This window comes from Furipterus horrens, unplaced genomic scaffold (genome assembly GCF_987537825.1).
Source record: "Furipterus horrens unplaced genomic scaffold, mFurHor1.1.pri manual_scaffold_12, whole genome shotgun sequence".
NCBI lineage: Eukaryota > Metazoa > Chordata > Mammalia > Chiroptera > Furipteridae > Furipterus > Furipterus horrens.
Window position 1 is genome coordinate 83,050,666 of NW_028327182.1, and position 12,383 is coordinate 83,063,048.

At 34.0% G+C, this 12,383-nt stretch overlaps 1 protein-coding gene across 1 annotated transcript in view; it reads right to left on the reverse strand.

Annotated features, from left to right (window-relative positions):
- Positions 1-12,383, reverse strand: part of WRN (WRN RecQ like helicase) — a 113,724-nt gene that overhangs the window by 51,177 nt on the left and 50,164 nt on the right. The window contains exons 14-18 of the mRNA XM_090258272.1: positions 10,945-11,053; positions 10,264-10,332; positions 7,715-7,797; positions 4,356-4,462; positions 316-503 (exon numbers count right to left, since the gene is read on the reverse strand). Of these exons, the coding sequence (XP_090114398.1) occupies positions 316-503; positions 4,356-4,462; positions 7,715-7,797; positions 10,264-10,332; positions 10,945-11,053 (556 nt within the window). The remainder of the gene's footprint in view (positions 1-315; positions 504-4,355; positions 4,463-7,714; positions 7,798-10,263; positions 10,333-10,944; positions 11,054-12,383) is intronic.

The window sequence follows — 12,383 nt, forward strand, 5'->3', positions numbered from 1 at the left end:
TGAACTAGATAGAACTCAGATATGAGGCTCATTTGTTTCTGTGGTTTACTTGTCAATTATTAAGCTGCATGTCCTATCCAAGCAACAGTATGGAGTATAAAAATATTAAAAGAATTCATTTCTTACTTCAAAAATGACTTTTTCCTCAGTCACTGTCTTGATTGTATAACACCACAGTTGACTTTAACCAAAGGTAAGTAGAATTTGAAGTGTGTTAAATGCACATTAGAAAAAACTAGTAAAAACTAAATGAATAATGATAATTTTTTTAAAAAGTAAACAGTTACCAAAATTTATCAACTATGAAATCCTCACCTTGTTTTTTGGACAAGAAATGGCTTCAGATCATGAAGAACGTTTCCTGTTTTTTGTACAACTTCTAAATACAGGTTTGGTCTATCAAAACTAGTGCAGGTAATCTGAGGATTCTTCAGCCTTAAGGTACGTATAATGTCTTCCCGGACGGAGTGACTTGCAGTGGCAGTGACAGCAACTATTGGAACCTGAATGAAGTACGCCAGTTTTTCAAAAAGGAGGGAGTACATTAATTCCTAAAAATTCTACAGCCTTTTTACAAATAGACTGGACGACAATGACAGGAGAAACAGTGTTAAAAATGCAACTTTCAAATTACGCTGTTTTTTTAAGAAGAAAAAACCTTCCTGCTTATGTGTTTCTCAGCCACTGAATACATTACTTTTTTAAAAATCAGGAATCATTTAAATCACATATTAAATCCATTGGAGTTCAAAATGTAATCTCCCTTGCCTTATTAAATTAAGGCTACTTATTAGCTATCTACTTCTCCATTTATTGTTTTTAACATTCATTATATGTATTTATAATCATGCTGGTATAAAAAGGGGGAACTATATGCCTTATTTTTTAAAGATTTTATTTATTTTATTTTTAGAGAGAAGGGAAAGGAGGGAGAAAGAGAGGGAAAGAAACATCAATGTGAAAAGAGAGACGTCGATCAGTTGCCTCTCACAAACGCCGAAACCAGGGATAGAACTCGCAACCCAGGTATGTGCCCTGATCAGCAATCAAACCAGTGACCTTTCGCTTTGTGGGATGACGCCCAACCAACTGAGACACACCAGTTAGGGATTGTTATGCCTTATTTTTTATTAACCTATAATTCAAAAATTATAAACCCTTTCATTCACTGAATATCTAACTAAACAAAGCAATGAGGTTTTTTTTTTGTTTTTTGTTTGTCTATAATTAAATATATTGGTTTATGGCTTCTCAGATCTAGAAAGAAAGCGCTCAATGACCTGAATAACCTCTCTCCAGTTCTGCTATGGTAATCATGGCATAACATAAGAAAACACATAAAATGAAACATCTATTATTAATTGATTCCTTGAACAACCAAGTCATGTTCTATTTTCAGGCTAGCAAAGACTTTCTGACTGGACTAAGAGCCAAAACAAAAGGCACAGCACTCACAGGAAAAATATGAATATGTAATCTTTCAGCAATCCTAAAGTAGGATAACAACATATATCTCAAGAAACTAGATTTAACATTTTTGTCCCTATTATCATTGGGAGTTAAAATCAACTATGCCATTATTTCGTAATCAGTAAAAATGGATAAGTCTTAAAGTAGTTCCTAAATCATTAGCTGATCTATTTCTAAGAATACAACTTTCTTAAAATACTCTTTTTCACCCACTACAATATCCTCATAAAATAGCTCTTAGATATACTACTACACCTACTTCAAAAATCAGTTAAGCAATTCTCTTGTAAGTGAAAATTTGTGTGCAATTTGTAAAAAAGCACTTATAGACTTTGAAAAACAATTTATTAAAAACTATAAACTACTTTCACAATCAATACTGCTTTACTGAAATTATCTCAAAGCTCATGTAAAAAGTATCAATTAAGTTTGGTAGTAGTTTTTTTTTTTTTAATAGCAAAAAATAGCCCTGTCTGGGTAGCTCAGTTGGTTAGAGCCTCATTCCCATACACCAAGGTTGCAGGTTCAATCCCCAGTCAGGGCACATCCAAGAATCAACCAATGAATGCATAAATAAGTGGAACAATAAACCGACATTTCCCTCCATCCCCTCTCTCTCTTAAATCAATAAAAATGTGACAAAGTAATGGAATATATTAAACTTAAAGAAACAACAGTTATTTATTTTCATTTCTGTAATGAATATAATCTTTTTTCTTAGAAGCTTGTTGTGCTTGATGACATTTAAAATTTATAAACTAGGGTGAAGCTTAAAATTAACAAACCAGTTGGTTATGAGAGGGGTCACCATACACCCTGGTTTGCTGGGACACTCCCAGCATATGCTGTCTTCATGACACTATTAATAGCTTGCATCCTTTCATTGTCAAAAGCGAACTGGTTAGAATGATAAGTTTTACTGTCACGTACTGTCACTTATATCAAGTTCTTAACTCAGAAAAATCTTACACTTTAAGCAGGCAAAAATTTGTTTCCTTGGTAATAAGTGTCAAGTTTTGTTAAAACAAGTAATAAAATATAAATTAATGGGTAATTATAAATTCAGGAATGACAGTCATATACTTCAATGGTTGGTGCAGAACCTATAGATTCCAAGAATTGTAAATATTCCATCTGCTTCTAAGTTTGGGTCATGTTGCTAATTCTAACTCTATACTCCGTAACACCAGGCTTCATTCACTCATTCCAATTAGTTGCTGAGTCTATGCTATGCACCGATCTCTGGGACAGGGCTGGAGAGAGTAACGGAAAAAACCAGCATGTCTGATGGATCTCACAATACCTCTTCTTTGAATGTTAGAGTATTTAAGAATGATGTAAAGCTTTCTGCCTGGCTTCTCTTTCTTAAAACGCACTTTATCTGGTTCTCTCCAAATTGGAATCTTAGTGCCAGTTTAGTGATCCCCCTGCTATACAAGTGACATGCTAACAGTGAAATAATGTGGTGTGAAGCACCGCAGGTTCACAACAGTTATCCCACTGCAGTTGCAATGGGAGGCAGAAAAAAAGACACTGAGAACAGCGAGGAAAAATGTGAGACCGACAACCACCAGGTGGCATTTCTCACCATTTAGCTAATAAAAGGGATTCATGAAAACACTAGGAGAAAAAGATTTTCTCAGCCACTGCTTGACAAACACTCTGTGCTAAATTGAGTCATTCCAAGAAATGAAAACGATCCAACAGAGTCCAAAGCCAGACATAATAAAAGACTTAATTCAACACTAAAATGTGTTTAAGAACTGCATTGAATAGTCAAAACTCCTCTAACACAATCCTTCTTGAATCAAAGGCCCAGGAAAGGATGACAGAAAGCAATCTTCCTAGTTTCCAAAAGCTTACTTTTAACCAATCTAAATTAATGGAAAGCAATCAAGGTACACTGAGCCTAGTGGCTCTCACCATGCAAATATCTCCTTTTTCTATTTTTACATGTACTATTACCAGTCTTTATTTTTCTATATTACTTGACTGTTCCATGCACCATTTATTGTTTGGTACTATTGCTTTTATTTTTATAGGTGTGAATTTAAACTCCTTTACCGGACTATGAGCTACTTTAAGGCAGAAACTATGTTTTGTTTTGTCTTTCAATGTTTTGAAAGAGAGGGAGAGAAACATTGATGTAATTGGTCACCTCTCGCACGTCCCTAACAGAGGACCTGACCTGCAACGCAGGCACGTGCCCCGACCGAGAATCAAACTGGCAACCTTTCGGTCCGTGGGATGACACCCAACCCACTGACCCACACCAGTCAGGGCCAGAATCTATGTTTTATATTTCTTTCAAATTATTCGCTTTAGAAACTAGCACTGTCCCACTGTGTAGCTATTGCCCAATTCTACTACTCAATACATGTATGAGTTACTTCTCTGATTCTCAGCTTTCTTACCAAATCCATTTACTCATTTAACCAATTATTTATGGAGCACACACTATGTGCCAGGTACTGTTTTAGATTTTATAAACCAGCCCATCAAAAATTGCTCCCCACAAAGAATATTCTAGTGGGGACCTAAAGACGATGCACAAAATATGATACAGTAAGTTAAAACAGTGATAAGTGCTATTAAAAACAGCAAAGAAATATGAAAAACGATGAATGTTAGAGGCAAGGTTAATTTGAAGTTTTTCAAAAAATAGTATTTCAGCAAAGACCTGAGAGAAGTAATGGGATCACACCAACTGAAGTGCCTGGGTGAAGAGTATTCAGGGTCAGGGAAGAGCAGGAACAAAGCCCTAACATAGGAGCATGCTTGGCATGTTTGAAAATATCAAGGAAAATAGGCTGGCTGAAACCTAGCAAATTAGGAGACAAATACCAGAGGATGAGGTCAAAGACACTGGACTCGGCAAAGCTTACCGATGGGAATGCCGTCTTCAAGGAGCCCAGAGTCCTGAACGATTTTCTAAAGTCATATCCCCACTCGGAAATACAGTGAGCCTCATCCACGGCAATCATTGTGATACCTAAAAAAAAAAAAAAGAAGAAGAAATAAATGGAGAAAGTAAATTAAAGTTCAAAAAGAAAGAATATCTTCATCTAAATACCACCTTCTTCACTTACAATAAATATCACAGAAAAAATAATCAAATCAAATTAATATTTGGTTCATGCAAAAACACAAGCATAAATAACATCAGGTAACATGAAAAATCATTATTGAGGAAAGGAAAAATATGTTAAAATTATACATTTATATATTATTTGAACAACGTATTTATTGGATTTCAGCTTTCATCATCATTGCTCGGAGAAATGAATTACTATTACCTATCCTCAGTACTATCACTCATGAACCATCTGTAATGATAATGCCCTGAAAAAAAAGAGCTGTTCTATTTCTTTGGTAATATTTTTACCTTTATCTCGTTGATTACCTATTGAGAATCAGCCCATTTCTAGTGAGAGTAAATGTATAACTCTCCATGACTGGTCACATATCATAGGTACCTCTGAAAGGCCAGAACTGAAACCCAGGGTGACATCCACATTTTCTAACATAAAATGCTAAGGGAAGAACTAAATTTCATTATGTACAAAACAGATAAGAAGGAATGTAATTTGTTCTTTCTTCCCCTAGCACCCCTCCACTCTGCCCCACACCACACCCCCCTAATGAAACAGAATCAATAGTGTATAGGAATGAATCTCAGAAAAGGGCTTGATTGTATAACCATCCATTAATATGTCTTCAGATATTTCAAAGCAATGGCAGTAGTGCTTTTACCTTCAATCACCAAATTAATATTTAAAACAAAAATAATTTTTTCCTTCAATAGGAATAATCATTACTTGAAACTTATCTGAGTATTAATAATGTCCTGCCACTCGTAGAGTGATTGAAAATATGTGCTCTGGAGTGAGATGGCCTGGATGCAGAATGTGGCTCCGCCATCAAGCGTTTCTAGTACCTTTAGCAAGTTACTCAAGCTTCCAAGGCTCTGTTTGCCACAAGCAAAAGTAGCTAATAGCCCTAACATTTATTGTTACTCTGAAGATTAAATTAGATCACTCTCACATAAAATGCTCAGACAGGGCCTGGCATAAGATACCTCAATAAAAAAATTATCACTATTATTATATGGTTATTATATGCAATCTATGACCTTGAAGAGCTCATAATTCTAAAAGAAGAGACTGAAATGCAAATAAATAATTACAATTCATTGAGGTCACCAACTATAATAGAGTTGGAGGAGAAAAAAGGCAAAAAAAAACCCTACTAACTATGAGCAAAGTGGGTTGATTAGCATCAAAATTCTCTGGTTAATACTGAGTGGCCAGAAAAATGCAATGTTACCACTATATTTATTTTGGCTCTGTTAACTAAATGATCCATATTTTAAATTGAATAGGTAAAAACAAAGATGGTGGCTCCTCCTTTATTTTAAAACCTTCCTTAAAATCACAGGTTTCACTGCCTATCTTTGAAGCTGATCTTTGTCACTCACAATGAGGTCACACAAGCTTTTGCCAGTTTCACTTTAAATGTACAAGTCCAAGTGTCTGACCAGGTCCTATACATACTTCATTTTGGCATACTTGTCACTCAAGCCTTATTTCTCAAGTTAAAAGACAATTACAAATGTGTTTGGTGTTAAGGAGTCTCCATATAAATTGTTTGCTGCTTCTGTTATAAATCCATACTACTTAAATAATGTAACATTTATCATAAAAATTTAAAATTTGATTAGCTAAATGTCAGACTACTACACAAATAAAATTCTGAGTATATTCACTTTTGTGAGCATTTTACAATTTCCTGCAAACAAAAGCCAAAAAATAATATTTCAAAAAGAATGTTTCCCTTTTTTCACCATTGAGTCAACCAAAAAGAGCACTTTCATGCAGAGTATTCTGCTACAATGCTTGCAATGTTCATAATTTAATCCATTACAAAAAATAATAGAGAATTAGAACTACTTGTCAAAGGATCTAAGTACAGACTTAAGCTAATTATTATCTCTACCACAGAAACAAAGAAAATACTAAAATAGAACAAAACATCCAGACCAATATGGAAACAGACCCTAGCTTTTACAATAAAACCAGGCAATTTGCGTCTCTAAGGCTTAATCTAAAGTAAAATATTCACAAGAACATCATACAACCTAATAAGAGAAACACCAAATTTGTTTCCCATTAAAGGCAAAAATATAATAATCCAAAAAAGGAGTTTAACAGCTGATGGCTGCACTCTTTGACAATAAATTTAATCAAATGTTAATTTCTGCCCTAATTCTTTTGTTAGTATTTAACACATACTAAAAGGATACAAATTTGTTTTCATTAAACTGTTAGAAGAATTGTTAAATGCTTTCCTAGAGTTATATGCAAGTAACCACTAAATGATATATTGCAATGTTAAAAACTTTGCCTATGTGGAATTACTTTATATTGGTTGGTTCAACTCAATGTTTGAAATCTGTGCATTTGCAATAGAAGCATTGATAGAAATGCTTGGAAAGCTAAGCCTAACCATCAAAAAAAAAAAAACTTTTTAAGTACAAAAAAAATGATGTCAGCTTTTGACTAAATCTATATTTAAATTTTCAAAGGAAAAAACTCTAACTTATCTCTAATTTTTAAAATTAATCATACTCATAGGAGGTAACTAATCAAAGGTTCTGTGGCCTCCAGCCCTAAGTATACATCAGAATCACCTGTGGAAACTAGAAATGCCAAGGTGCCACCCCAGGCATTAAATGAGGATTTTCCAGGTTGAAGGATGTTACATTTTTCTAAAATTTGAAAGATGATTCTCTTGAACAACGAGGGTAGAGAACAACTACGCTGATTTAATTTTAGAGTCAAAATACATGAAAAAAGAAAACTGTAATGTCACGGACTCTTAAGACTCACCAGTCATTCAACAATACATTTAAAAGGCTACTATGTGCCCGGCACTGCACTAGAGAAATATAAATGAATAAGAATTGTATTTTCTCCCCAGAAAGGTTGTAGTGTAGCAGAAGAAAACATATATCAATAGGTAATTATAATACAGCTGTCTAATTTCTATGGCAGAAGAATTACAGGCTCCTTCTCTGGGGTAAGACAGGGAGGGGCACCAAGCTGGAGAGTCAGAAATTTCCTGGAAGAGTTAATGTTTGAAATAAACTTTAATAGAAGTGAAATCCAGTATCCATCCATAAGTTTAACTTTAAAGGATAACTCAACTCAATAAATTCTTATAAAGATCCTATCATACCACTTACCAATAATAGCCTCAAGTTCCTGGAGTAGGCACAAGTTACCCAAACAGAATTCTGGAGTTAAGTATACAATCCGGTATCTGCCTCTATAAAAACAAAACGAACAAGAAAAGAAACAAGATAGGAAACATACTACAATAAAGAAAAGAATAACCTAATGAATGACAACTTAAAACCATAATACATAATAAATGTTTAAAAACACAATATGCTAGTTACTAAAAACTAAATGAATATTTATGGGTACACCCTCATATCCACATATATTGTTCTTTGATTTCATTTCAACGCATCAACATAAAAATGGGCAATGCCTGCCAGGAGGAACTCAGCGTTAAAGTGACAGGAGAGGCTTGGTTCTGATTTCTAGCAGTCTAGCCCCAAAATTATAGCGCTTTTGTGTATTAGCAACCCACCCGCAAGCCACCCTCCTGGCCCTTCTCCATGATTAAACCTACAGCACCCTTGTTTCTCCTATGTGTTCTGCTCTCTTGCCTACATCATCTTGGGCCAGGGTCAGACACCATATCAAAATCACGTCAGTTAGTCTCTGTCCTAGAATCTGGCAGTCTGATCAAGAAACAACCAGCCACTCTCTTCAAGTGGCAAAACCTGTAACATGTAAAAAAGGAGTTGCAAAGCAACCTTCTATTTTGTGACTAAAAGAGTTGAGAATGCTTATCTCCTCAAAGAATCAGTAAAACACATAAAGGCTATAGATAAAAATGTTTAAAAAGCTACTCTCAAAAAGTCCGGCAGTTTCTTAAAAAGTTAACACAGAATTACGATATGGTCCAGCAATTTCTCTCCTGGGCTTATACAAAAAAGCACTGAAAATATATGTTCATTTAAAAACTTGTACATAAATGTTCAAAGTACTATTATTCATAACAGCCAAAAAGTAGGAACAATCTAAATGTACATCATTGGTGAATGGATAAATCAAAGGATATGGCTATACAAAGACTTGTATACAACTGTTCATAGCAGGTTTATTTATAACAGTCCAAAACTGAAAACAATCCAAACGTCTATCAAAAGATGAATAAACAATTTTGACATATCCATAGGTGTAATTTAATCTATGCAACAATAAAAAAGGAATGAACTATTGATACATGTAACAACATGATCTCAAAAAACTATGCTTTGTGAATTAAAGCAGACAAAAAGGAGCACATATTGTATGACTGATTCTGTTTATATATAATTTTAGAAAACATAAGTTAATCTATAGTGACAAAACAGATCAGTGGTTACCAGGCGAGTGGGGTGAAGAAGGTAGAAAAAGGTGGGAGGAACAGACTACAAAAGGTATGAATAAACTTCAGGGATAATAAATATGTTCATTATCTGGACTGCAGTGATGTTTTTTTGAGTGTTTATATACTAAAACATAGCAAAGTATACATTTTAAGTGTGAAAAATTTATTGTATCAATTATAACTCAATAGATTATCTAAAATGTTTAGGGAAAAGAAAACGTATGTTCAAAAGGATATTTGAAAGGAACTAATGTAAATGACCCATGAACATGGACGACTAGGTGGGAATGACTGTGGGAGAAGGGATGGGCGGGGTAGGGGGTAGCAATGGGGGAAAATGTGGGACAACTGTAATAGAACAAGAATTTTTTAAAAAATGGAAAAAATAAATAAAACCTGCAACTGTCAAAAAAATAAATAAAAAGAATATTTGAAAGGAATATTCGTAGTAGCTTTCTTAGTAAGAGCCCAAAACTAGAAATAGCTTAGGCATCCATCAATAAGGGAATTAAAAGACAAACTGGTATTTTCATACAATAAAATACTACTTTGTTATTTAAAAAAAAAGCAGATACATGCAACAAAATTGAGGATTCTCAAGACATTATGCTGAATGTAAGAAGTCTTACACAAAAGAGTTCAATTGTATGTCTTTATTTACATGAAGTTCTAGAATTAAACAAAAGTAAAGTTTGTTTTAGGATGAAGGCTAAAAGGATAAACTGGGAAAGGATATAAAGGAACTGAGTGACAGCAATATTGTATATCTTGATAAGGGTTTGAGTTACATTTTATATGCATTTAAAAATACTTGGTAAGTACATGTGTGTTTATTTATATATTAATACATGTTTATATTAATAATACACACATATTTTTGTAAGGAATTATGTCATAATGAGATTAGTGGGGCAAGAGATCTAGAATCTATTTGCTGCACAACCATTAATTTCACTGAGGGAGTGCTTTTGGGCAAATTACTTTGAACCTCAGTTTCTTCATCTGTAAAATGAAGTAAATATAAATACTCTCCAAGTTGTCTCCCAAAACCAAAATTTTACAATCCTGTGATTACAATGTTAACATTACAGTTGAGAACTGAAAATAATAGATTTCTTTCAGTTTGAAAGTTTAAAATTCATTGTTCTGTAAATGCACTATAAAAAGAAAGTACATTTTAAAATCATAGACATTTTGTTTATGCAATAAATAAAACTTTGTGTATAAAATTCTCTCATACATCATAGAGACCTGACCACATAATCAGAAATCATGTAAATTACTCACAACTTAACATCTTTCAGAATATTCTCTGACTGTGCTGATCCCAGAAAACAAGCTGAAATGTTGGACATTCTAGAAGAAAAAAAAAAAAAAAACACATTCTGGAGCCATGTACACTTTACAAATATCAACTTCATTCTTATGTGAGAAGTAATAAAGAAATGTAATTATTTAAAAAATACATTCCTTTTCTGCAATCGTCACCCTTTTTGTAACTCACTAATTTGTTAACAAATTCCTTCCAGGGCCATATTAGAAGGCAGGTCGTTAAGGAGGGTTTTTTTCAAAAAGATTACAAACTCAAATTAAAGATGTTGAAAATTTTTTCATAACTAAAATACAGGCTTCCATGAATACACTTCATGCCAAGCTAAAGGGCATGGGTAACTGAAAGAAAACAGAATTTTGAGATATGCAATTTATCTGAGATATGCAATTTAAATGGGCATGATGTTTGCTTTTAAAAATTTTTTTAATTGGAGTCACCTGGTGGCCTAGAATTATGGAGAACTTAAGAAAGAAGGTTACTTCCACTAACATGTCATTTATTGTTTATGAACATAAAGTAACACACAAATGAAATGTGTTACTGGGAACTAGATTTTAAAATACATGATAGATCAGGTGTTTCCTTCATGGAAAAAAAGAAAAAGGTGATAATGTAGCAATGAAAACATTCCTTACCCAAGCTGGCGCACTTGGTCTTCCATCAAAGAAATAAGAGGACAGATGACAAGGCCAATCCCTCCTGCGTAAACAGGTGGATACTGGAAACACAAACTCTTCCCATAGCCTTGAAACAAAAATAATACACTCATTGAAATAAAAATAAAGCCTCAGTATTTTGATTTCCTCTTACAATGAATTTGAACGAGATGGATGATCACTTACTAATTACGTATTGGGTTGGCCAAAAAAAGTTCATATGGCCGTTTCCATAAAATAAAAGAACGATTTTTTCATTTTCACCAAAAACTATTGATTTGGGTATTTTGAATATGTCAGCTCTCTCCCATGTGGTATAACAGTGACTGTTATCAATTAACGTCTTGATTTAATCGTTATCAACTTCAATTGGTATACCCGAATGTGGAGCAACATCCAGCGAGAAAACTTCAGCATGAAACTTCACAAACCACTTCTGACAAGTTTGGTCAGTCACAGCACCTTCTCCATATAGTACATAAATCGTTTTGTGTGTCTCAGTTGCATTTTTACCTTTCTTGAAATAATAAAGCATAATATGCCGAAAATGTTGTGCATTTTCTTCCATCTTCAATATTAAAATGGCTGCACAAAAATTCACCAATTTTGATGAGTATTTTTTTTAATGCATGCTGATATGACTACTGTCACAACACAATCTAACAAAACTGTTTTGAAAGAAGTTAAAAGAAAGTAAGTGCTGCGAGGGCCATCTCACGGAAAAAAATGAACTTTATATCTTCGTAAGACCTAATCCACGCATAAATTTAAGCATCTACTCTCAATTCCCACTCTTCTATATTTTATACCGTTGTATTTACAGTTGTCCCCATTACCCACAGGAGATATGTTCCACGACCTCCAATGGATGTATGAAACCATGGATAGTACCGAACCCAATACATACACATCTATGATACAGTTTAATTTATAAATTAGGCACAGTAAGAGATTAACAATAACCAATAATAAAGTAGAACAATTATAACAATACACTGTAACTGAAGTCATGTGAACACAATCTGTCTCTCAAGATACCTTACTATGCTGTACTCAGCTGTTCACTTAAAAGGCCATACTTTATGGCTTCTCTCTGGCATATCCAAACTGCCAGCATCACTACTTTTGCACTTGGGGTCATTATTAAGTAAAATGAAGGTGACTTGACCACAAGCACTGCAATACTGTGACAGCAGTTCTGATAACAGAGGTGGCTACTAAGTGACTAATGGGGTCGGGGAGAGTCTACAGCATGGATACAGTGGACACAGGGATGGATGATTCAGGTCCTGGGAAGAACAGAGTGGGACTGTGAGAGATTTCATCCTGCTACTCAGAATGGTGAGCATTTTAAACATGTGAATTGTTTATTTCTGGAACTTTCCATGTAATATTTCCAGACCATTGTTGATGGTGGG